Source organism: Pan troglodytes, chromosome 19 (genome assembly GCF_028858775.2).
Source record: "Pan troglodytes isolate AG18354 chromosome 19, NHGRI_mPanTro3-v2.0_pri, whole genome shotgun sequence".
Lineage (NCBI taxonomy): Eukaryota > Metazoa > Chordata > Mammalia > Primates > Hominidae > Pan > Pan troglodytes.
This window is the reverse complement of record NC_072417.2, coordinates 93,121,754-93,146,065: the sequence shown is the minus strand read 5'-3', so window position 1 is coordinate 93,146,065 and position 24,312 is coordinate 93,121,754. Positions and strand designations below refer to the sequence as shown.

The 24,312-nt window shown below is 58.3% G+C and overlaps 2 protein-coding genes across 13 annotated transcripts in view; both read right to left on the bottom strand.

Annotated features, from left to right (window-relative positions):
* Nucleotides 1-641: 641 nt before the first annotated feature.
* On the bottom strand, nt 642-18,991 carry GAA (alpha glucosidase). 4 transcript variants are annotated; one of them, XM_001160653.8, is made up of 21 exons: nt 18,832-18,991; nt 18,567-18,646; nt 15,350-15,927; nt 14,588-14,733; nt 12,782-12,947; nt 12,608-12,704; nt 12,096-12,215; nt 11,898-12,016; nt 11,677-11,808; nt 10,460-10,570; nt 9,675-9,788; nt 9,490-9,574; nt 8,416-8,533; nt 7,804-7,937; nt 7,488-7,639; nt 7,149-7,297; nt 3,394-3,535; nt 2,759-2,908; nt 2,165-2,329; nt 1,717-1,869; nt 642-1,250 (listed from the first exon to the last, which is right to left on the bottom strand). In XM_001160653.8, exons 3-21 carry the CDS (start codon nt 15,893-15,895, stop codon nt 1,191-1,193), a joined length of 2,859 nt encoding a protein of 952 aa, XP_001160653.4. In that variant the 5' UTR covers nt 15,896-15,927; nt 18,567-18,646; nt 18,832-18,991; the 3' UTR covers nt 642-1,190. The 4 variants fall into 4 exon arrangements, with proteins under 4 accessions (XP_001160653.4, XP_009431732.4, XP_016788554.3 ...); XM_009433457.5 differs by having other exon boundaries at nt 18,532-18,646; nt 18,832-18,942; XM_016933065.4 differs by having other exon boundaries at nt 18,737-18,876.
* A 917-nt stretch (nt 18,992-19,908) lies between these two features.
* The window catches only part of CCDC40 (coiled-coil domain 40 molecular ruler complex subunit), a 67,344-nt gene continuing 62,940 nt past the window's right edge, over nt 19,909-24,312 (bottom strand). For all 9 annotated transcript variants that reach the window (XR_001711121.4, XM_511721.8, XM_009433450.5 and 6 more), the window contains 2 exons: nt 23,089-23,247; nt 19,909-20,995 (listed from right to left, as the gene is read on the bottom strand). Coding sequence is in view for 8 of the 9 variants with exons in the window: in XM_511721.8 (XP_511721.5) it covers nt 20,747-20,995; nt 23,089-23,247 (408 nt within the window). In the remaining variant the exon portion in view is untranslated. The remainder of the gene's footprint in view (nt 20,996-23,088; nt 23,248-24,312) is intronic.

Below are 24,312 nucleotides of genomic sequence, written 5' to 3'. Positions count from 1 at the left end.
AGGAGGGGAGGTGAGGGGGGGAGGGGAAGGGAGGTGGGGTGGGAGGGGAGGTGGGGAGGGGAGGTGACATGGGGAGGGTAGGTGAGGAGAGGAGGGGAGGGGAGGTGAGGTGGGGAGGGGAAGGGAGGTGACATGGGGAGGGGAGGTCAGATGGGGAGGGGAGGGGAGGAGGGGAGGGGAGGTGAGGTGGGGAGGGGAGGGGAGGGGAGGTGACATGGGGAGGGGAGGTGAGGAGAGGAGGGGAGGTGAGGTGGGGAGGGGAGGTCAGATGAGGAGGGGAGGGGAGGTGAGGTGGGGTGGGGAGGGGAGGGGAGGTGAGGTGAGATGGGACGTGAAGGTGACATGGGGACATGAGGTAGGCATGTGAGATGGGGGTATGGGACACAAAGGTGACATGGGGCTTTAGGTGATGCGGGGACATGAGGTGACGGGATGTGAGGTGAGATGGGGACAGGACATGAGGTGATGTCAGGCCTCGTGACATGGGAACATGACGTGATGGATGCCGGCTTGAGACAGAGGACGGCGCACACCCACTGTGGGAAAGTCTGGGGGCCTGCTGAGGACAAAGGAGCTGCCTCTGTTCCAGGGCCCTTGGACACATCCTCCCTGCCCTGAATCCCAGAGAGACCCGCAGAAGCTGATTCCAAATGCCCCTTTTATTAAAAATAATTGCACTTAAGATTTAGAATCTCCCAAGTCCTGTGAATTTTCCTGAGTTCCCAGGCTTGCTCGGGGACCAGCAGGCATCCAGCCCTCTGGGCAGCCGGGCAGCGGTCGTGTTGGGGCAGAGCAGCAGGCGCGAAGCAGGAGCTCAGGTGCATACCCCACACCTCCACCTGAGCACCCCCTTCTCCGGTGCTGGGAACAGATGGAGGGGGGTGGCTAACACTACCCGCACGCTGGCAACAGGTGAGGAGGGCAAACCTTACAATCCTATTAACACAGAGCAGCCCTCCAGGGCCCCGGCCCACAGTGCGATCCAGGGAGAAAGCTCTCCTAGACACGTTGGGGGCCAGAGCCCCGGCCCAGGAGGTGGAAACAAGCGATGCGGCGGCTTGGGATGGTTAGTGCCCAGCTCCAGGTGACACACGCAACCCCCAGGCCCGCACACAGCTGCTGCCCGCACACAGGCTCTGCTTCCCTGGGGAACCAGCCTCCCTCTGGAGAGACTAACACACTCCGCCCGGCTAAGACCAGCTGACGAGAAACTGCTCTCCCATCAACAGCGAGACACGGATGTCCAGGACCTGGAAAAGACAGAGCACAAATGGAGCAGCCCGAGATCCCAGCAGCAGTGAGACCCCAGCACTCAGAAGGCGGCTCCATCTGGCCCCGAGATCCCAGCAGCAGCGAGGCCCAGCGCTCAGGGGGCAGCTCCGTCTGGCCCTGGGATGCTTCGCACCCGGTTCCTCCCCGGCAGGCGCAGGAGGACCCCGGCTCTCAGTGCGGGTCACCTTAACGCACGCCAGAAACGCGGTGCTGCTTAAACAGGGCTCAGAGGTCGTCATCGTGGCCCCATCACCCACGTGTAGACACAGGAGGAGGAAAGGCACAGCCTGTGTGGCCTGACCCTTCCCACTCCTCCCCAAAGACCCCCTTGGGAGGTCCCAGCATCCTCTGTTCCTGGCATCGGTCACCAGGACGCCCAGCACCTTCTGCCCCCTGCACCATGGCTGGGGGGCGCGATCCCTGTGCCACTCTGGGCCCTCTTGCCTTGGTGTCAGGGCTGTAGGTGAAGTTGGAGACAGGGACGCCGTTGGAGAGGACCTGCTGGGGCGCCGTGGCCACGCCCAGGACAGTCACCTTCTGCAGCTGCAGGCCAGCTCCCTCACTGGTCACACGTACCAGCTCATTCACGATCGTGTTCTGGGCCGAGCAGAGAGAGATGAAAAGGCAGAGAACGTGGAGGTGTCAGCAGACAGCTGGGGCAGGGACACCCATGAGAACAGGGACTCGTGATGGCATCAGGGAGGTGGCCTCCCTCTGTGTACACGAAAGGGCAGAGTGCACGGCCCCACTGCTCACTCTAGGGCCCCGGGCCACCTGCTAGAGTGTCCTAGTGGCAGGTAGCCATCGTGGGACCCCCACGCCCAGGTCCCCTCACCCCTTCTCAACCCCGAGCCGGCCCCTGCCCACCAGCCTGAGCAGCCCCAGGACTCACGTTCCTGGCCAGGAAGATGACCTGTGTGTGGGCCCCTCGCTCCAGCACTTCCAGGCTCTCTCCATCATCCCAAAACAGCTCCCCTCGGGCCTCCCCACCCGTGGTCAGGGCCACAGCCAGGGCCATGGGCTGCTGGCGGGACTCTGTGGTTGTGAGGCCAGGGCCCTGGAAAGGGAAGGACACACGATGTCATCATCCCCACCCTGGTGGAGGTGGAGGCCTCCAGGGCCCGGGAATGCTAGGCTGGGACAGCACCAGGCTGCCAGTAACTAGGATCTGCAGGAACACCTGCGGCCGCAGGGGCTGGAACCCCGTGGTGATGACCCGGGACCCTCCCCACCTCAAGTGCTATCGGCCGGGCCCGGCAGAACCTCCACCATGCAGACCACTGAGCTCCTGCCGGCCGTGCTCCACGCCTTTGCGGGGCTGTGCCCTCCCCACCTCACTGGCCTGGCTGGCTCCTTGATAACCTACACTGCGGGGGGCGGCCCCTCAGAAGCCCCGCCTGGGCCTCTCCCCCACCATCTCCCTGTGCCTCCCCCAGCTCTGCAGTGTGCTGTCCACACCCCCACCATAGCCGCCTGGCCCAGGTACCTGCAGGGGGATGATGTACCCAGCCCGGAGGTGGACGTTGATGGTGTCCAGGGGGGCCGGCAGCGTCACCCACTGCCCCTCGCTGTGGATGGCTGGCTCACGGGGAGCTGCAGGTGGGGGTGGGAGGCTGCCAAGGGCCTCTATTGGCACCTGGAGGGAGATGTTGCTTTGAGGATTCTGGGCCGTGCCGAGGCCCCCATGCTGTCCTCAGGAACCACGCTCTCCATCTCCCGGGGCTCCACGTGGAGGCCTAGGAGGCCTGGCACAGACGGGCTGAACTGTGACTTCAGGCACAGACTCAGGGCCCACTGTAGGGACCCTCCTGGCTACTGAGTGGGGACAGAGCCTGAGAGGCCTGGGTATGCCAGCTCAGCACAGGCACAGCCTGTGATGGCCGTGGGACTCGGCCAGGTTCTGCAAGCAGGCCTCAGTCTGCTCGTCTGGGAAATGGGGATGGTGTGAGGAGCGGAGAGGCTGATGGGTGCGGAGCAGCCGGGTGGGGGCCTGGCACATGGCTGGGACTCAACAATACGTTCCTCTTTCCACCACCTGGTCACACCAACTGGGTGGAGGGGGCAGGTGGGAGGGCTGCTCTGGTCTCCCGCCTCCCCGGGGTTTAGGGTCCCCAGACTCACCGTCTGCAGGTCGTACCATGTGCCCAAGGGGAAGTAGCCAGTCACTTCGGCCTTCCCGGCCTGGAGCACTGGGGTGATGAGCAGGGCCTCCCCCCACAGGAGCTGGTGGTCCACAGTCCAGGTGCTAGAGTCCTTGGGGAACCTGCAAGGGGGATGGGCACACAGGCATACGGGTGATGAATGGGATGGGGCTGGCTCGTATGCCCGCCCTGGGGAGGCACAGGAAGAGGCTGAATTCTGCTCTCTGGAGCTCAAGGTGCCGGAGGACTTGGAGGACTCAGGTCAGACGGGCAGGGATGATTCCAGCAGATAGAAGTCAATGCCGGAGCTGGGAGAAGCCTTCTCCCCGGACATGCTGGCAGCTGGGCTCAGGGCAGGAGTAGGGGCTTGTGCTTGAGGCACCAGGATGGACACAGCACTGGCCTCACTTTGCTCGCTCACTTATCCTACGGTAACCAAGGCAGCGCGTGCTCATCAGTCAAGTATTTGGAAAGTACGAAAAAGTATCAACAAAGAGAAAAGATCCCCCCAGTCCCACAACCAAAGGCAACTTGAATTAACATCTGACAAAAAGATGAATGTACACGTGCAAGCAGCTCTACGGAGGATTCTCCGTCTAACGGAGACTGTCCTGCCCTGTGACGCAGCTCTGCCCCCGTCCTGTTTCCTGCCCCAGGACGTGCAGGGGGCATCCAGTGCTCAGCTATGATCCCTGCATGGATACATTCATGGAGCTTTCATGCCTTTTGAGGTGACTTCTTTAGGCCCTATTTCTATTTGTAAAATTAACGCATCAATGTAAATCTCAAAAACATTGACTGATATGTACTGTTGCTTTCCACAAATGTGCCAATTTATATTCCACCCTACTGTGTCACTGTGTTCTTGCCAGCAAGGGATAGTCTCATTTTCTCTAATGTATTCTAATTCACGGGCAACATAAATGGTGTCTTTCTGCTTCAAAATATTTCTTGCAAAATACATTTCTTGGAGTGATGTCAGTGAAAACAGTGGAATAAGCCCCTCTGAAGATCCTCTCCTCTGTGAAAACGGGAACATCAGCAAAAATGGTCAGAGTTGACATTTTTAGGACTCTTGAAACTAACCAACGGTTTGCAGCCATCTGGGGAGCATGTATTTAACAAAACGGCTGAATCTTTGTAAGAACAGCAAGAATCCTTGGCCTAGCTAAGTGTTGACGGTGCTCCCCACCTCGCCCCAGCAAAGGCTGGGAGACTCATGGATGCCACCTGTGAAGGATATCTGACCAATTATTGGCTGTCCACTAAGCTAGTCAAGCAGAGACTTTGGTGGCCACACACAATGAAGAACACAGACCTTATGGAATTAGTTCAAGAAAGTCACAAAACAATCAGCAATAGCAACGAGGCCTGAGGGGGATGTGGAATCTGATGACCACAGCAGCTGCGTTTAAAATGTCCAGTCTGAAACAAAAATGTATGAGACACGCAAAGAAACAAGAAAGTATGGCCCACAGATGGGGGGACAGTAGTTAATAAAAATTGTCCCTAGAGAAGCCCAGACATTGGACTTACTAGACAAAGAGTTTACGTCAGCTACTTTAAATGTGTTCAAAGAGCTCAGCGAAACCGTGTCTGAAGAACTAAAGGAAAGCGTGAGAACATGACTCACCAGATAGGGAATATCCTTAACGAGAGAAACGTAAAGGAATGAAACAGAAATTCTGGAGTTGAAAAGAGAGCAACTAAAATGAGAAGTTCACTAGAGGGGCTCAACAGCAGATGAGAACTGGTGGAAAAAAGAATCAGTGACCTTGAAGACAGGGCAATCGAGACTATGCAGTCTGAAGAACAGAAAGAAAACACAACGAGGAAGGAGTCAACAGAGCTGCAGAGACCCCTGGGCACTGTCAAGCATACCAATGTGTGGAATGGAAGTCCCAGAGTAGAAGACAGAAAGGGGCAGAAAAAATATTTTATGAAATAATGGCAGAAAAACCGCCCAAGTTTGATGAAAAACATCAATGCATACGTCCAAGAAGCTCGACAAACTCCCAGTAAGATAAACTCAGAGATCTACACCTAGACACACCATCGGGACTTCAAAGGCCAAAGACAGAGAATCTGGGAAAAGGCAAGACAGAAGCTACTCAGCAGAAACCACGGAGGCCGTGGGCTGACAAGTTCAAAGTGTTCAGAGAAACGACCGCCAGTCAAGAACCCTACGTTGAGCAGAACTTTCAAAAAATGAAGGAGAAATTAAGAGACTCTGAAGTCAACAAAAACTGAGAGAATTCATCACTAGCAGAACTGCCCTACAATAAATACTAAAGGGAGTCCTTCTGCTGTAAATGAAAGATGTTAGACAAGAAGTCAAAGCCACATGAAGAAATAAAACCATGGGTAAAGGTAACTACATCAGTAAATATAAAAGGCAGACAGTGTGTATGTACTTTTTGTTTGTAACCCATTTTTCCCTCCTATTTGACTTAGATAATTGAATAAGGCGGTCATTATAAATCTGCGTGGATGGGCTCATCATGGATACAGACGTGTAACAGCACAGAGGAACGAGAGGCAATGGAAACCACATAGAAGCAAAGCTTTTTTATGCTATTGAAAGCAAGTTGGCATCAGTTCCAACGAGGCTAAAATTAAGACGTTAATTGTAATCCCTAGGGCAACCACTAAAAAAAAAAAAAAAAAAAAAAAAAAAATGTAGTGACAGAAACAACAAGGTCATTAAAATAGTAATTAAAACACAAATTGCGTTTCTTGGATTTCCGGGTGAAGAATGTGTGGATACCATTCGTATCTCCTGTTTTGCAAACAGTGTTCCTTCAATTTGGTTCTTAGTCTTGGTCTTACCAACGTATGAGTTCTCTATCTATTAGGAAGAGTAGCTATTTGCTGTTTTATTGACAATGCCTTCTCTACTGTTACAGTCCATGTTCAGAGCAGTTTTAATCTTTTTGTGTTTATATTCAGAGATTTACCTTTTTTTTTTCTGCTATGGTCAAATAAAGTTCACCTTTTTTTTTTTTTTTTTTTCTAAATGAAACCTTTCCCCAGAGATACACATTCACTTATCTTTTCCTGTGGAGTCTTTCACAGCTTGGTTTTTTTTTTTTTTGAGATGGAGTCACACAGGCTGGAGTGCAGTGGCGCGATCTCGGCTCACTGCAATCTCCTCCTCCCAGGTTCAAGGGATTCTCTGGCCTCAGCCTCCTGAGTAGCAGGGACTACAGGCACCCACCACCATGCCTGGCTAATTTTTGTATTTTTAGTAGAGATGGGTTTCACCATGTTGGCCAGGCTGGCCTCAAACTCTTGACCTCAGGTGATCCACCCGCCTCAGCCTCCCAAAGTTCTGGGATTACAGGCGTTAGCCACCGTGCCTGGCCTCCACAGCTTGATTTTTGACATTAACTATTTAATTTATCTGGAACTTATGTTTCTATGGTATGCAAGAAAAATAAATTGACTTCTGCAAATAGTTAACTGATCACCTTACTCTCTGGGAATCCTCCCTCAACACACTGATGTGAGGGGCTGTTGTTAGGAACTCCTCGTGGGTACTACAGCCTGTCTGGGGGATATTACTGGGTTTTCTTGCTGCCCTTCCCCCTTAAGCCAGGCCCAAATGTTGTCTCACTCAGCAGCAACCTGCTGGGTCCTGGGGAACACAGCCCACAGCAGGACAGGGCTGCCTGGGAGTTACGTGCCCCTCCCCCAGGGCACACATGGGCCACCGCCCCTGCCTAGGTCACTCACTCCAGGAAGAGGGGCCGGGCCACGGTCTCCCCGGCGACGTGGGCCTGGTGGAACAGCGTGTAGAGGTGGGGGAGGAGTGCGTAGCGCAGGGTGAGGGCCTTCCTCATGGCCTGCTGGGCCGGCTCGCTGAAGCTGTATGGCTCCTGGGGCTGCAGGGCAGGCGGGGGCAAAGGAAGCACTTGGGTGCTGGGGCCGCGGTAACCTGGAGTCCCCGCCTCGGGAGAGCTGCGCTTCTCAGCCACCCAGCATGGGGTGCTTCTCCAGCAGGGGTGGGATTCCCAGGGGAGAGTCTTGGGTGGGTGGGATCGCCCACCTGCCACGCCGCCACCCCCACCCTACCAGATTGAGCAGGCCGTTGTGGTTCCGCATGAAGGGGTAGAAGGCCCCCAGCTGGGTCCAGCGCACACACAGCTCCTCTGAGGTGTTGCCCAGGAAGCCGCAGACGTCGGCCCCGACCAGAGGCACCCCCAGCAGGTTAAACTGCAGGATTTCTGGGAGGGCAGAGTCGGGCTGGTCCTCAGGCTGCTGCAGCAGAGCCAGCTCAGGCCAAGTGACCCAGAGCCCCACCTGCTGAGTGGGTGGGGGGCCCCGGCAAGCCTCCCATAGAGGCCCCCGGCTCTACTCTGCTGAGCAGCCCCTCCTGGTAGGAGCTCACCTGGCACGGAGGAGGCGAGCTGCTCCCAGGAGCTCCACACGTCCCCTGTCCAGTGGCCGGCGTATCGGCCGTGGCCAGCAAAGGTCGAGCGGGAGATCACAAATGGGCGTGTCCCCCGAGCCTTCACCAGCGCCCTGGGGTGGTGGGGTACACCGTGAGGGCTGTGTGGAGCGGGGTCACTTGGGAACCCTGTCACCAGCAGGGCAGAGCTGGGAGCAAGGAGCTTTCTGGGATGAGGCAGAGGCTGGGGAGGAGGACGGCGAGGCTACTGCCCATGTCTGCGGGCACCGTTGCCTCTGTCTGGGCCACCTGATGCCTGTAGGTGAGCCAGGACCCCCCCCCAGCCTCACAGGAGTCATGAGGTCCCCGCAGATGCAGACTCCTGTCAGCATCCAGGGTCCTTCCTCTCCAAGCCCCAGGCATGAAGTGGGAAGGAGCGCTCCAGCTTCAGGCTGGGGTGCAGGCAGCGGGTGGGGAGAGCACTCAGGCCGCCAGCGGGCCCCGGGTGGTCTGGGCCTCCGCTTTTCCTCCTCCCTGAGGCCCTGCAGAGGCCCCAACCTTGTAGGACAGGCTGTGAGGGCAGAGCCCAGTGGGGCGGGACGTGGCCCTCACCTGTGGGAGGCGATGGCTTCGGTCAGGCCGTAGAGGTTGTGCAGGTTGTAGTGTGTGGAGAGAAACTGGTGGCTGGAGGCACAGATGGTGGCCGCCTGGAGGGTCCCCCCAACCACCCCTGGAAGAGGCGGGGGCTGGTTTCCAGGGAGCTTCCTCCCAGCAGGCTCCAAGGTGCCCTCCCTGCCCCCCACCTGCCGGGAGCCCCTGTGCAGGTCGCTGCCTCTTCAGGCTGGCCCTGGAGGTGCACCTGCAGCCGCTCCCCACGCCTCTGTGGGGCTGGCGTTACCCGGGAACCTGGGTAACCATCTCCACTGCTTCTAAGACAGGGCTGGGCAGGTGCTGGAGCCCGGGCTCTGCAGACCCCCAGACTTCACATCCACCGTCTCTTGGCCCATTTCAAGCACTCCCCTGCCTGTTTACCTAAGCCCAAAACCCCACCCTCTGACTGATTCTTTGTTTGGCCAAACTATAGCCTCAGGCCCCCAAACCTTCTCCCAGGCCCATCCGTGTACTTCCTTGTAAAATCCAGTTTCTGCCATTCCTGCTAAGACAGTTTGGGGAGAAGCCCCAACCTCCACCACCCCTCAGGCGATGTCTGGTCACCCTGGCCTGCCTTCAGCAAGAATCCTGCTGGGTCAGTTCAGCCAGAATCCCCCTGACCCCCATGCTTCCTCTTGGTAATTCCCACCTCTGAGCCCACCCTGCTCCCTGGCTAGAAATCCACTTGCCCATGCTGCATTCGAGTTGGGCCTGACCTCTCCCCACGGGTGGGTAGGTCTCCGCTGCATGGTCCCTGCGCCTATCGAGACGGCCCTGAGTCGAGTCGGCCTCACTGTGCTCTGGCAAGCACCTGTGAACGGCGTCTCCTCCGGCAGGGCCTGTGCCTCTGCACCCACCCTGTCTGCACTGCTTGGCTGAGTCTCCCAGCCTGAGCCTTTCTCCTGGGGATCCCCCACCGCCCCTTTCCCCGCTGGCCCATCTGCTTCTCAGAGATGAGGGTGCTAAGTCTCCCAGGCCAGACAAGGGAGTCTCTGATTTGATTAAGTCCCCAGGGTAGGTGGGGGGCGAGCTGACCAGGCACGTAGGGTGGGTTCTCCAGCTCATTGTTGGGGCAGCCGTCCTCAGAGCCCCTGATGAAGTTGGAAGGCTCATTCATGTCCTGCAAGAGAAGCCCTGCTGGTAGGTGACTCTGCCCAGAGTAAGGAGAGTGGGGTAGTCCCCAGAGGCCTTGGGGATGCTCAGGAGGGGGCCACACTTACAAGCCACATGCCGTCGAAGGGCACCTGGTCATGGAACTCAGCCACCATGTCCTCCCACCAGGCCAGGGTTGTGGGGTTGGTGAAGTCGGGGAAGGCAGTGGACCCGGGCCATACCTGGACAACGAGAGGCTGGAGTGGGGAGACCCGGCCCCACCCAGGGCCTGCATGGAAGCCCCACTGAGCCTCAGCCTGAGCAGAGGGGCAGCCTCACTCTTAGTGGACGCCCACATTTGCAAATCTGAGAGACCTGCACCCTGGAGGTCAATGAGCAGCTCTTTCTCCACAAGGCACTGATGCGGAGCCAAGGGGCCTCAGCCCTGGGAAAACGAGGGGCCACCCCCAACACGTCCACCCAGGGGCTGGGCTGCAGAATCAGAGAGCGTCAGGGAGAAGGGCAGCGGAGACGGCCCCGTGCAAGCCCTGCCAGGCAGCCTCACATCCGCACCAGACCCTCCCTAGCTGCTCCCTCAGCGGGGGCCCTGCCCGGAGGCCCCTGGGGGGCTGGGAGGACAAGGAGGACCCTAAGGCCTCACTGATGGTCTGCAGAGCTTGTGCCTGGGCCAGGCCCAGCTGCCCATGAAGTCAAAGTCCTGCTGATGGAAGAACTCACGGGGCCATTCCTTGTAGGAGCCACCATCGTCACGGGCCACTGTGGCCCATTCCTCTCAGCTGTCCCACTGGGCGTGATGGCTCCTCAAATCCCACCCTCTTCCTGAGCAGCTGCGGGCTCCCCCCGGCTGGAGGCCTCTGCTTTCTAACCCCCGTCCCCTGGACCCTCGCCCTACCTTCCCAATCAGCGGCTGGCCGGTCTCGTTGGTGATGAAAACCCCCCTCCGCAGACCCTCGTCGTAGGGCCTGTAGCTCCCGGCAGGGCCCGAGCTGCTGATGGCAGGATCCTGGGAAGAGGGAAACCCGTCAAGGTGAGGGTGGCCCAGAGCCCTGGCGCCAGCCACGGGGAAAACGGGAAACTGAGACAGTGAGAGGATGAGGCTGGGGATGACATCATGCGTGTGTACAGCATGCCTGCCTGTGTACCTGCACACGCCCGCCTGGAGAGGAGCCAGGGCCGGGGTAGTCAGGACCAGCTGGCTGATGAGGGGCGCGCCGGAATGGAAGCTTTACCTTTTCTTTAAACCTCTAGAGTTTCCCAAGTGTTCTACAGTAATCACTTTTCTTTTATAATTAAAAAAATGTGAGAAAGAAAAAGTCTGTGTTTCCACTCCTGCTCTTAAGGGCTACTAATGTTTGGTGCCTGCAGAAGGCAGGGATGGAAACAGGCAGCATCAGCACAGCCCCGCATCTCATCTGTGCTTCCTCTGCTGGAGCGGATCTTCCGGGCAGGAACTGTTGGATCTTTTCAGCTCGCCCTGCCTCCCACCTCCTCCTCTGGCCATTGTGCCGGACACCAGACTCGGGCTGGACCAGCCCCCAGACTGCATCCTTCTGGCTGTGGGACTGGCTCAGGGAAGGGCGTCTTTGTGCTGGGTGACTCAAGAGTCCTGCTCTGGGACTTTTCTATGGGAGCTGATGGGAAGAAGTCTCCGCTCTGTGGTGCCAGCATGAGGGCTGGAAGCTGCCCTCACTCACGCCGTCCTTTCCAGGGATTCAGAGCCGGCCTGAAGGAGAGGCACGGCCAGAAGGCACACGGAGCCTCCACAGTTCCAGCGATACCCACGCCCAGGCCCACCGGGCCCTCCACTTTCCAGGACCAGGTGACATCAGCTTATCATGCCCCTGGCCTTTTGCTTTAAGGCGGTTCAAGTAACCTACATCTGATAGAACCCTGAGTAGCACCCGGCCATTTCTGGGGACCCTCAAACCCGACCTCCCTGGACAGCTGGGGCCAAGCCTGCAAACTTCTTGATATTCCCTGGATATCACAAAGACCCTCAGAAAACATCCTCGGCGACCACACAGGCACGAGGATGATGCTGCACAGAGAAGGAGCCACTGGGCACCGGGCGGCCCCCTTCCCAAAGACCCACAGTGTGGGGGCACACACCACGATCATCATGTAGCGCCGGCCGCCGTGGTGCAGCTCCTGCACCATGGCCGGGAAGTCCCGGAAGCCATCCTTGTTGAACGTGAAGTCCCTCCGGGAGTCCATGTAGTCCAGGTCATTCCACTGCACGTCCTGCAGCCACAACACGGGACCGTCTGCTGGGGCCTGAGGAGACGCGTCCCGGCCAGCCCCTTGCCTCCCCTGCCACCACCCCAACTCACCAGGGGGAAGTGGGCCCTGGTCATGTTCTCCACCACCTGGCGGGTGATAGCGGTGGAGGAGTAGCCCCAGCGGCACAGGTGGAAGCCCAGGCCCCAGTATGGCGGCATGAACGGGTATCCTGCAGGCCAACGCCGACTTCATGAGAGAGGGAGGAGGGAGCCTTGGGGCGGGGGCCGCGGCCAGGGAGCAGGCCCTACCCACAACGTCCAGGTACTGCTGCACCACGCTCTTGGGCTCTGGGCCCAGGAAGATGTAGACATCCAGGATCCCACCTGTCGACCTCCAGCTAAGGGCAGGGCTCGGCTGCAGGACCACATCTGGAAGGGAAGCAGCTCTGGGGTTGGGGGACAGATTCTTCACCTGGAGGGCTCTGCACCCCACAGATGGGCCAGTCACAGGCGGAGAGTGAGGCTCTCTCCCCATGGGGAGCTCAGAGTGGCCTGGGGAAGCCGTGCTAAGCCTGACTCAGGAGGAACCTGGCATGGGACGGAAAGATATGTGGTGCCAGCCCACCTCCAGGCAGGGCCCCAGAACCCTCCTTAGGAGCACAGAAGGCCAGAGTTGGGAGAGGCATCAGCCCATGGGACTCATTTCCCAGAAAACACGAGGCCCAGCACCGTGCCCAGGGCCCCTCATGCGGACCTCCAGTCTCCAGGGCAGGCAGCACGGAGGAGACCCCGGCCCGGGCGCTGGGCGGCGGGCAGCTTACCCATGGCATTGCTGTTCAGCAGGAACACCCCGTGTGCCGACCCGCCGTCCTCCAGCGCCAGGTAGAAAGGGTGAGACCCGTAGAGGTTCGCACCAGGCTGGGACATGCAGGAGACGGCGCTTCAGCACCTGCCCTCCCCAGCTCGGTGCCCCCGCCCGCCGCCCGCTGCTGTACCGTGGGCGCGAGGTCCCGGTTCCACAGGGTGATCCTGGTCCAGCTAGTGCTGAGCATCAGGGGACTGAGGTGCTCGGCGAGGCCTGTGATGTACTGCGAGGGCAGCGAGGTGGACAGCTGAAGGAACTGGTCCGCAAAGAACAGGGGCGCCACCGTCGTGTTCAGCCTGCGGGACAGAGGCCAGCCAGGCTTGCTCACACCCAAGGGGCCACACGAGCCCGAGAGCACCCAGAGAGCACCCCCAGGCCCTGGTGCCCTGGGAGGGCGGAGTGGCCTGGCCAGCCCTGCAGCACACTGACCCTGGGACAGGCGGCCGTGCCGAGCCCTGAAGCCCTTGGCACCCTGGCACCAGCGTGATCAACTCTCAGGGCATATCAGAAGAGGCACACCGCCTGGCTGGGCCCACACCACCCCTGAGGGGCCCCCAAGGGGCTGACCTCCAGGAACTGGCTGGTACCGGAACTGGCACACATGTCTGTCCCATGACCCCAAGCAAGGCTGGGCAGGGGCTGAACAGAACCTTTCCAGGCCTAGGAGCTTGTGGCCAAAGTCCTCCCAGATCCCAGCCCAGCCATGCCCCAGAAGGACCCCTGAGGTTTGCTGGGGGTCAAGTGCAAGGCAAACGGCACCTCCGAGAAATGAAAGCCGCAGATAAACCTGGTCCACAGGAAGACGCGTCCTCTGTTAACACAGCACAGCTAATTTTGCAGGACGGGCTCACACTGCACCTCCCCTCCCCTGGGCAAGACTACGCTGAGTGCTTTCAAGACTGAGATCTGATAAGATGCCTGTTTGTTGTTTGTTTTTTGAGACGGGGTCTCACTCTGTCACCAAGGCTGAAGTGCAGTGGCAAAATCATGGCTCACTGCAACCTCGAACCCCTGGGCTCAAGGGATCCTCTCGCCTCAGCCTCCTGAGTAGCTGGGACCACAGGCATGTGCCACAATTCCCAGCTAATTTTTTATTTTTATTTTTTAAGAGATGGGGTCTTGCTATGTTGCCCAGGATGGTCTTGAACTCCTGGGCTCAAGTGACCCTCTCGCCTTGGCCTCCCAAAGTGCTGGAATTGCAGACATGAACCACCGTACCTAGCTTGATAAGATGCTTTGAGAAACTTCTCTTGGGTCTCTCTACTCAGAGGTCAGCTCAGAGAGGCCACCCCTGTCCCCTGCATCTGCACAGCTGGTTTCCAGAGTGGCCTCCCCACTCCCTACTCCTGCACAGCTGGCTTCCAGAGAGGCCACCCCTGCCCCCAACATCTGCACAGCTGGCTTCCAGAGAGGCCATCCCTGTCCCCTGCGTCTGCACAGGTGGCTTCTAGAGGGGCCCTCCCTGCCCCGTGTCTGCACAGCTGGCTTCTAGCATGCTCTCTGCATGACCACTCCCTGACGCTGTGTCTGCATGGACTTGCTTATGGCTTCCCCTCACTGTGTGTCTGTCCCCGGGAGCAGGATCCAAACCACCCGGCACGGAGGGTCAGTGCATGAACACTGAGTAAATGAATGAGCAAATCTCTTAAGATTAAGGCAAATCCAAGTGCTGTGGTTCCTGAGAGTTTTCCTGAGTTAAGTGACAAGCAGGGGCCTGGTGAGTCCTGAACACGTGTTTACATGGGATTTAGACCTATGTGAGTAAAAGACCCAGGGAGCGCCCTGTGAGAAACGCCCGTCGCCCTCCCCGCCGTGTGAGAAACAAACATGTGTCGCCCTCCCCGCCGTGTGAGAAACAAACGCGTGTGGCCCTCCCCGCCGTGTGAGAAATGCGCGTCGCCCTCCCCATCATGCTGGCACAGAGCCCAGAACTCACAGCACGCGGCCGTCCAGCTGCCGGCGCACGATCACCCCGAAGGGCTCCTCGGAGAACTCCACGCTGTAGAGTGGGGACGGTGCCCGGCTGTGGACACGCGGGGTCTCCAAGGGCACCTCGTAGCGCCTGTTAGCTGGATCTTTGATCTAGAAGAGACGGGGGTTTATTGATGTTCCCCACAGCCCCCTTACTCTCCAGAGAACAACCCGCACCCCAAGGACAGGTCAGGCCCTGGTGCAGCCACACATGGATGTGGGACCATGGGCAGCACATTCAGCCTCTCTGAGCCTCGGCTTCCTCATCTGCAGAGCCAGGAGGAGGATGCCTCCCCCAGGATGGAGGTAAAATACAGAACACCTGGTAACTCTGAATTTCAGATAAACAACAAGCAGCTTTTCTAGTATAAATACATCCCAAATTTTGCATCCTTACACGAAAAAACAAAGTCATGCCTGGGGTATCTGCAATTCGGGTTTACTGGGCATCCTGTTTTCATTTGCAACCTCTGGCAGCCCTACTCTACCTGACCCACCTTTTCATAAAGATGAATGAGCCCCGAGCCCTGCCTTCTGGAGTACCTGTCACCGTGGTGTCCCCACTGCTCCCCGAGGGGTGCTGCCATTGTCTGCTCACACCTCTGCTCCCAGCAAGGGCCCAGCACACAGTGGTGCAACATGCACCCCACCCTTGTGAGGTGCGTGGGTGTCGACGTCCGCGCGCACCCTCTGCCCTGGCCGCCGCCCCCGCCCCTGCCCTGCCCACCGTGAAGTGGAGGCGGTTCTCAGTCTCCATCATCACGTCCAGCCGCAGGGTCAGGATGTCCTTGGGGAAGAAGGTGGGGGTGGTACGGGTCAGGGTGGCCGTGTAGCCCATTTCAGAGGAGCTCAGGTTCTCCAGCTTGTAGCTGGGGTAGCTGGGTGGGAAGAAGCACCAGGGCTGCCCCATCTGGGCTCCCCACAGCCCCTGCTTTGCAGGGATGTAGCAGCAGCCGCGGGCCTCGCACTGTTCCTGGGTGATGGCCTTGTCGGGGGCACAATCGAAGCGGCTGTTGGGGGGGACGTCGCACTGTGTGGGCACTGCTCTGGGACGGCCGGGGTGTGCCTGGGCATCCCGGGGCCCTGGCCTGCTGGCTCCCTGCTGGTGAGCTGGGTGAGTCTCCTCCAGGACTGAGGAGGAGCCACTCAGCTCTCGGGGAACCAGCAGGAAATCATGGAGCAGGATGTGCCCCAGGAGTGCAGCGGTTGCCAAGGACACGAGGGCGCAGACGGCCAGGAGCCGGCGGGAGCAGGGCGGGTGCCTCACTCCCATGGTTGGAGATGGCCTGGACAGCTCCTACAGGCCTGCGGGAGAAGAAAGCGGGCTCAGCAGGGAGGCGGGAGGGGGGCTCTCAAAGCAGCTCTGAGACATCAACCGTGGCTGGCACTGCAGCACCCAGGCAGGTGGGGTAAGGCGGCCAGGGTGGGTGTTGCCCTGCTGTCTAGACTGGGGAGAGGGCCAGAAGGAAGGGTGAGAAAAGCTCCAGCAGGGGAGTGCAGAGCACTTGCACAGTCTGCTAAAATGTTACAAATCAAACACGCTTAGAATGTCCCCAGGAAGACCAGCAAGGCAGGTGGACACTTGAAACAGGCCAAACAGCTGTCGCCTGGGCCAGAGTGCTGTGTTGAGATCCTGGCTCACTGCAACCTCCACCTCCCAGACTCAAGCAATCCTCCCACTTCAGCCTCCTGAGTAGCTGGGACTGTAGGCACACACCATCGCACCCAGCTAATTTTCTGTATTTTTGTAGAGACGGGATTTTGCCATGTTACCCAGGCTGGTCTCGAACTCCTGAGCTCAAGTGATCCACCCCCCTTGGCCTTCCCAAGTGCTGGGATTTCAGGCGTGACCACGCCTGGCTGGGAGCCATATTTCTGCATAAAGGTGCGGCTTGGTCCACTGGGTGTCAGTGGAAGTGATTCTGGCAACTCATATGTCCTTAGGGGGACCCAGTACCTTCCCTTGCTCCCTTTCCTATTGACTGGTGCACGGACATACCACAGTGGGGAATCCTGGGCACCGCAGCTGAGGGTGACACTCCAGGGGTGGCAAAGCCACAAGAGAGAAAGGACTTAACCTCTGGAGACTTTGCAGATCAGAACCCCTCCCAGCCCCGGAGGTACATGGGGAAGAAACACAGTCTCTGTAACAGTGGCTGCACCTGGAGCCTCGGGTACAGACACAACAAGGATGTCGCGTGCAGATGAGATATGGGGGTTCGCTTTCATTATTCTGCTGGTAAGGTTAGCAAGTACCAACTACCTTTGTTTTGCTTCCCTGTACATTAATATTTTATGGCAAACATTCTATTTTGGTTCCTCCCAGGAGCAGCCGGAACCCACATGCGATTCAATATGCATGGATTTCAACAGGGGAGTCCCTTTGGTGTGTGTAATACACCATGGGGAGGGCGTGGGGAAGGCTGCGAGAGCCACTGCACCTAGGCAAGTCTGACCCCAGGGAAAGGAGGAAGGTGTCCTAGGAGCAAGGCCATGGGGGAGGGATGCAGAGAGGTCCTCAAACCAAAGTCAGCCATCAGAGGGGTCTGCGTCTCTGAGGAACGGGCCTTGGAGCTGAGGCAGGGAAGGATTTTGGAAAGCAGCCCCTGGCCAGTGAAGCTCCTTGGAGCAGAGGGCCGTGCGACCTTCTCTGGTACTGGGAGCTGGTCACATACCAGGGAGAAGTGAACTCAGGGCCCGAGGGAGTCTGACCTGTCATGTCATGTTACAGAAGGCTTGGCTGGGAACGCTCTGCCCCCGGCCGGACGTGGTGTTCCACCGTGGGCCACTGGTACATTAGGGCTTTCTGGGCTGGAGGGTGAAACATTTTACCCACACTTCTGACATCAAATGTGTAGGGTTTTTCTCACACCCATCAATTCTGCAACTTTCTGGACATGGCTGGGTGTCCTACAATTCAATTCAATCCTGACACTACCTGGAGTCAGCACAGGCTCCACAGGTTAAGGGCTCAGTCCCACAACACTGCCTTCACTTCAGAGGCCAATGGCAAATCCCACGTTGTCACTTGTACTTTCGATCAACTAGTTATAAATTCAGGGGTTCCCAGGACTCCCTCTTCAGGGTCACACAACTCAGGAAAGTGCGTTTCTTACATTTGCTGGTTTATTACAAAGGATAAAACTCAGACAGCCGTATGGAAGAGACGCGTGGGGCCTGGTGTGGGGTGGGGGCAGTGATGCTGTGCTCTCTGCTCGCACCACCCTCCAGTGCCTTGGTGTGTTCCACAACCCGGTGGGAAGCCCTCTGATCCCTGTGGGTTCTTATGGGGTTCCATTGTGCAGGCATGGTTGACTAAGCCACTGGTGATTCACTCAATCTCCAGCCCCTCACCCCTTTTCCATCCCAACCCGTCATCAGGCCTTGGTCTTTCTGGCCATCTGCTTCCATCCTGAAGCCTGGTGTCCCCGGTCATCAGTCACCTCATGAGCAAAAGGCTCTCTCATCACTCGGTTTCCAAGGGTTTTAGGTGCTATGTGCCAGCAACCAGGGACAAAGACCACAGACAGTCACCCCTGGCCTGGCCTAAGGGGGGTCTTTGTGATTGAGACACTCAGATTTCAGAGCTAGCCCAGGGGCCCCCTCTCAGGCCACGGTGATCCTCACCCCAGGGATTCAGACCCAGCCATGTGCGTCCTGCAGGAGCAGGAGAGGTGGCTCGGGTCCCGGCCAGGACTGAGCACTGCGCCGATCAAAAGGGGAAAGCCTAGAAACGGGAAGATGCAGCCTCCAGCCCCAAGCCCAGCACAGGAGGGCGGCTCCCCGTTCATCTCTAAGCTGAACTCAGATAAAGACCGGGAGGACTAGAGGTCTGGGGCTCAAGCTCCGCTCAGGGGAAGAGGCTGGGGGCGCGGCTAGGCAGGTTCAAACCCGCTTCTGGGATGTTACCGCCGGCAGCGCGGGGCAGACGTCAGGTGTCTCACCCGCTCCGTGCCTCAGTTTCCGCGTCAGCTGCGGCACGCGCAGAGCCTCCCTCGCTGAACAACGGGCGGACGAGGAGAACCTAGAGGTGTCCGGGGTCCTTCGCGTCACCGAGGTCACTGTCCCACCTGCTGCCTCATCCCCGACCTCCACCCGCGGCCCCGGCGACAACCTCAGCTTTCCCAACTGAGAGGCCGCGCGGGCAGCCGACCGACCCACCGACCCGGCCCGCGCTCAGGGAAGCCCCGCAGCCCCGGCCCGGCTCACCTCCGCGCACGCGCGCCCTGGCCGCCCGCGGAGACTCCGGGGTCGTGCCCGGGGGCGCGCAGAGGCGGATCACGTGACCGGCGGGAGCTCGTCGCGGGGCGGGGCCGCGGTGGGTCACGTGACGCGGCCTCCCGCGCAGGCGCCCGAGGCAAGGGTGCGCGTCCGCGCTACGCCCCCCAGTGGCGGCTCGGGCAGATCGGGCCTGGGCGCGCCCTCGCTCTCCGAGGGGGCCGGGGGAGCGCGTCTGGCTGCGCGTCCGGCGTCCCGCGGGGAGAGGCCCACGCGTGCTGCCCGCTGCCGGTTCCTCTGGGGTCAGAGACGGGGCGAGGCCCCCGCTGGCGCAGTCCCGGCCTGGTCCCCTGTCCCCTTGGGGTCGGAGATGGAGCGAGGCGCCACTGGCGCAGTCCCGGCCCGGTCCCCGTGGGGTCGGAGATGGGGCGTGGCCCCCGCTGCCCCGGCCTGGGTCCCCGCAGCTCGTAGGGCTTTGTAAGGGGCTGGCCCAGCCGCGCCTTGCGCCCAGGGATTCCTCCTGCCAACGCGTCCCGAGGGCATCATCGGAAAGGCGGCCAAAGGCGCTCAGCGCCAAGTTAGAAACAGCCAACATTTGGAAAGTCCTTAAGTGTGCTCCATAACTCACAGTTATTCCGGAAAGGAATAATCAAAACATTGTGATAACCCATAAAACTGACAATTGAGAAAACATTAAACTGACACAGGGGGAATTTTTTCATAAAATGAGAAAATGCTTACATTAAGAGGAGCACATTTTTACATGTGAGATACAAAAAACACACAGTATAACCTTAACTTGCCTAATAAAATGTATGTGCAGAAAAATACAAAAGGAGCCACACCAAAACACAGAGGTGTTGTTCCTGGGTAGGGGCATAGGGGCATTAAAAGTCCCCTTTCCAGCCTGCAGTGAGCCGAGATCGCGCCACTGCACTCCAGCCTGGGCGACAGAACGAGACTCCGTCTCAGAAAAAAAAAAAAACAACAAAAGCCTCCCTTCCACCTCTGTTGTGGTTTCTGTATTTCTACAATGTTTTAAAATAAGTAAGGCTGACTCAGAAAGGCTTACTAGATATTCAGAAAAAGATTTTATTCTTCTGCTGAAATGTTTGAAAGTGAAATTATTTTGTAGAGCATTTTCCCTTTAAACTGCAAAGAAGCCCCAAGGTCATTGGTACTTGGAAGTCCAGGGAGAAAGAGCGCTGGGTTAATGATGGAGAAAAGATAGGTGGGCAGACTGGGGCGTAGTCCCTTGGTGTGGACGCCCCAGCGTGCTCTTATTTCAGTGCTCACCCTGTTACGTGTGTCTGGGGCCACTGACTTTCTCCTGCAAGTTGTGGATCTGAATTTAACTCAAATGGGGACATGGGGGCAGGAAAAGGGACCTGAGCTTTCTAAGGGGTGGGGATGGGAAAACTGGTAAAGAAGGTGGTTTGTGGGTTTTCAGGTGCACCTAGTAGAGGGAAGTGCTGGGGGGAAGCAGCCTCCCGGGCCAGGCTGGCTGGAACTGCCTTAACTTTCCCACCTCTGCTCAGCCCACCAGCTTGCAGACCTGTGGCAGCGTTGTGTTGTGAGAGGCATGTGCAGATTTGGGAGTGCTGCAAACCAAAGTGCTACCTGGACGAGTAAGCCCAGTGTGGGAGTGTGGGTGTGTGGGTCTGCAGTCACAGGCTCTGTCTTTGCGATGGGATGCCACGGGAAACGCTAGGATTTTACCTGGTTTATTAAATTGCTGAGTGGCTAAAAAGATTCCTATGGGTGGGGCTGGCTTATTTCTCTTAAACGATGCCCTTCTGAGGGTACATGTGGTTTTTAGGAACACAAAAGATTCCAAGTCCCTCATGACAAACACAATTCCGGATCTCTTCCTGGAGGCCTTGCAAGGCGGGGTCCAGGCTGCTCCCTAGGAGGGCCCCGGTGACTCGAGCTTGTTGGCGATCATCTGGCTGACCTTGTGCAGGGCCTCCTGGAACTGGGGGTACTCGTCCCGCACGCGGTCCAGGATGGTGGCGATGAGAGCCAGTCGCTTGTCCAGGCGCTGGCGCTCCAGCACTAGGGACTGCTTGGAGCGGAACAGGAACACGTAGCGCCCCTCCTTCACAGCCTGCAGGTGCTTAAGGCGCGTCTGCAGGGCCACGATCTCTGAAAGGTTCTGGGTAGGAAAAGAGACTCCATATAGGGCTATGCAAACCAGAAGAAAGACACCTGCTGGCCCCCCACAAACTCAGATTCCAGGAAATGCCGAAGAGGAGGCGAGACCTACGCCTGAAAAGGGACGGCGTGAAGGTGTTGCGCCCCTGGATCTCAGGGAAGAGGCTGAGAGGCCCTGGGTCGGTGCTTTATGGGTCACCCATCATCACCGTCTAGGAGGCATTCTTTTTTTTTTTTTGAGATGGAGTCTTGCTCTGTCGCCCAGGCTGGAGTGCAGCGGTGCAATCTCGGCTCACTGCAAGCTCCGCCTCCCGGGTTCACGCCATTCTCCTGTCTCAGCCTCCCGCGTAGCTGGGACTACAGATGCCCCTCACCAGGCCCGGCTAATTTTTTGTATATATATTTTTTTTTTAGTAGAGACAGGGTTTCACCGTGTTAGCCAGGATGGTCTCGATCTCCTGACCTCGTGATCCGCCTGCCTCGGCTTCCCAAAGTGCTGGGATTACAGGTGTGAGCCACTGTGACCCGCCGGCATTTTTTTTTTTTTTTTTTTTGAGACTGTCTCGCTCTGTTACCTAGGCTGGAGTGCAATGGCACAATCTTGGCACACTGCAACCTCTGGCTCCCGGCTTCAAGCGATTCACCTGCCTCAGCCTCCCAACTAGCTGGAATTACAGGCACCCACCCCCACCACCACGCCCGGGTAGCTGAGATTACAGGCGCCCGCCACCATGCCTGGCTAATATTTGTATTTTTAGTCGAGATGGGGTTTTGCCATGTTGGCCAGGCTGGTCTCGAACTCCTGACCTCAAGTGATCCACCTGCTGCGGCCTCCCAAAGTGCTGGGATTACAGGCGTGAGCCACCGTGCCCGGCTTAGGCAACCTTCTTGACACCTGCCGTGTGTCAGGCCCAGTGCCAGGCACGTTCCCCTCATCATCTCAGTTGGCCAGGCCAGAACCTTGGAGCCATTCTCCACCTCCGTCTCTGCTCACACCACAGCCAACCCAGCAGGAATCCCATTGGGTGATGTTGGCATCACGCATATGCAGAGCCTGATGGCTTCTCACCAGCCCCACAGGGGCCGCCCTGAAGCACTGCAAATAGCCCCAGATGCCCCCAGCATCCATGCTTCATCCACATGCAATGTTAGAGCGCGCGGGAGCCCGCTAAAGCCCAAGTCACCTCTCAGCCCCAACGCCCTCCTCTGTGTGCCCACCTCCCCAAGAGAAAAGTCCAAAGTCATGATCGTGCTCTCCCTAAGGCCGCACACAGTCTGGGCCGCCCCTCTCTGCCTGGGTCTTACATACCCTAACCTCCCCAGCCTGCCCCACTGGCCTCTAGTAGCCCTTGCGCAGTCTCAGGCTTCTGCCTTGCCGGGCTGTCCTGTCCACCTGGGGTGGTTTTGTGGGCTGTCCCCTCCTTCAGGTCTGGACTCCAATGTCTGCTCCGCAGGGCCTTCCCGCATCACCCTAACTCAAAATGTCAATCCCTCAGTTCACCCCAATGACCCTGACGCTTCTTTCTCTGGTTTATCTTCCTCCAAAGCATTTACCACCACCTAACACACCATTTCCCTTTTTCTTTTCTTTTCTTTTTGAGACAGGATCTCCCTCTGTCACCCAGCCCGGAGTGCAGTGGTACAACCTTGGCTCACTGCAGTCTTGACCTCCCAGGCTCAAGCGATCCTCCCACCTCAGCCTCCTGAGTAGCTGGCACCACAGCTGTGTACCACCATGCCTAGCTACAACACACTGTATCTTTTAAAATTATTTTGCTCATCATCGGTCCTCCTGCCCCAGGAGGTAACCTCTAAGAGCACAGGAATGTTTGTTTTTTGTGTTCTGTTTTGTAACCCTCGCACACTGAACATGAGCCCAGCCCATAACAGATACTCCATCAACATTTGTCAGTGGAACAAATCACAAAGCCACAAACGTGTGAGCAGCCGGTGGTGCTATTACTGGCCTGGGATCAGGAGAGGCCGTGACCTGATCAGGAGAGGCTGTGACTCGCACAGAGGGGACGCAGGACCTCTGTGTGAGTGGCACGTTCCATGGCCTTCATCCCCAGGGACCTCCTGGGACACATTTACCTGTCGTTTGAGGGCCCCAAGCCGGGTGAGGTTGGCCTCGAGTGTGTCGAAGTCTGCCTGAATCACCGACAGCTTTTCCTGCTTCTCTAGGAGGGAGCTGCTCACATTTCTTTGTGTTTCTTCCAGTTCCAGGACGGTTTTGGTGCACTCGTCGGTGGCCTAGGAGAATCACAGGACCATGCTGGGCCCCTGCAGCCCGGCTACTTGGCGGACAGGGAAGAGTCAGGCTGGGAGGACCTGCCAGGCACCTTCCACACACTCCATCCAGGGAGGCTCCCAAAGAGGAATGGGAGGGCTGGAGAGGCGAGGCCTGGGAGATGCCAGGCCCAGCCAGCCCACACTGCACACTGCTCCTTTAAGGCAGGTGTGGCAGAGAGATGGGGGCCTGAGCGGTTCTGGGGCTCCCCGTGCAGTGGGTCTGTCCCCAGGCAGGAGACTGGCACAGTTCAGCAGCCATGTGCCAAGGCCAGGGCTGAGGCTGTAAGGGCCGAGAGGCGGGCTGGGGAGCCTGGGAAAGAGGAGGGTGGGGGCCTCTGCTGAGGGAGGAGCGAGGCTGGGGCCATCTGTGTGGTGTTCGTTCCGCCTTAGGGGAAAGCAGCACAATTAAGAGAAAGAAAAGCCGGGCAGGCAGTGTTTGGCAGCTGACATGGCCCAGGGGGTGATGCAGGAGACACAGTGACTCTCAGGGCTGGCTGGGGACACGGAAGGTCTTTGGGGTGGGGCTGGCAGGGGTGAGGACAAGGACCCATCAGTGATGGCGTCGTGTGGGGCGCAGGGCCTGGGGCTGGAGAACTTGAGTGTGGCTTGGAGCAGACAGGAGGTGAGGGGTGGGTATGGGGGTCCTGGCAGGGGACTGAGGTGGTGCCCAGGGCAGCAAGGAGTGGTCAGGGGCCGGGCTAGGAAGCTGAGGGAGGGATGGACATCAGGAGTAGCCAGTGTAGTGGAAAAGGACTGAGAAGAGGCCACTCTGCCGCCTCTCTCCAGAAACTTCCAGTTACTTCCAGATGAGCAGCCCAGGCATGTCTGTCATTTTTGGCTAGCCTTTCCCTACAGGGGTGACTTCAGCACTCTCCAGGGAACCCTCTGGGTGACTCTGAGAGGTGGGCACCCATTTCACAGGTCGGTAAACCAAGGCTCTGGGAGGTCAGACCGTATGCCCCAGTCAGGAATGGTCCAGCGTGGCTCCAAGCCATGCTGTCAGCTGTCCCCAAGGCCACCTCCCCA

Excerpts from the sequence above, each read along its gene's own strand:
- GAA (XM_001160653.8), bottom strand. The coding sequence starts at position 15,895 with ATGGGAGTGAGGCACCCGCCCTGCTCCCGCCGGCTCCTGGCCGTCTGC. Across the intron at positions 9,575-9,674 it reads CCTTCGACGGCATGTGGCTT|GACATGAATGAGCCTTCCAA; the intron begins GTAAGTGTGGCC and ends CTTCTCTTGCAG. Across the intron at positions 7,298-7,487 it reads ACAACGGCCTGCTCAATCTG|CCCCAGGAGCCATACAGCTT; the intron begins GTAGGGTGGGGG and ends CCTGCCCTGCAG.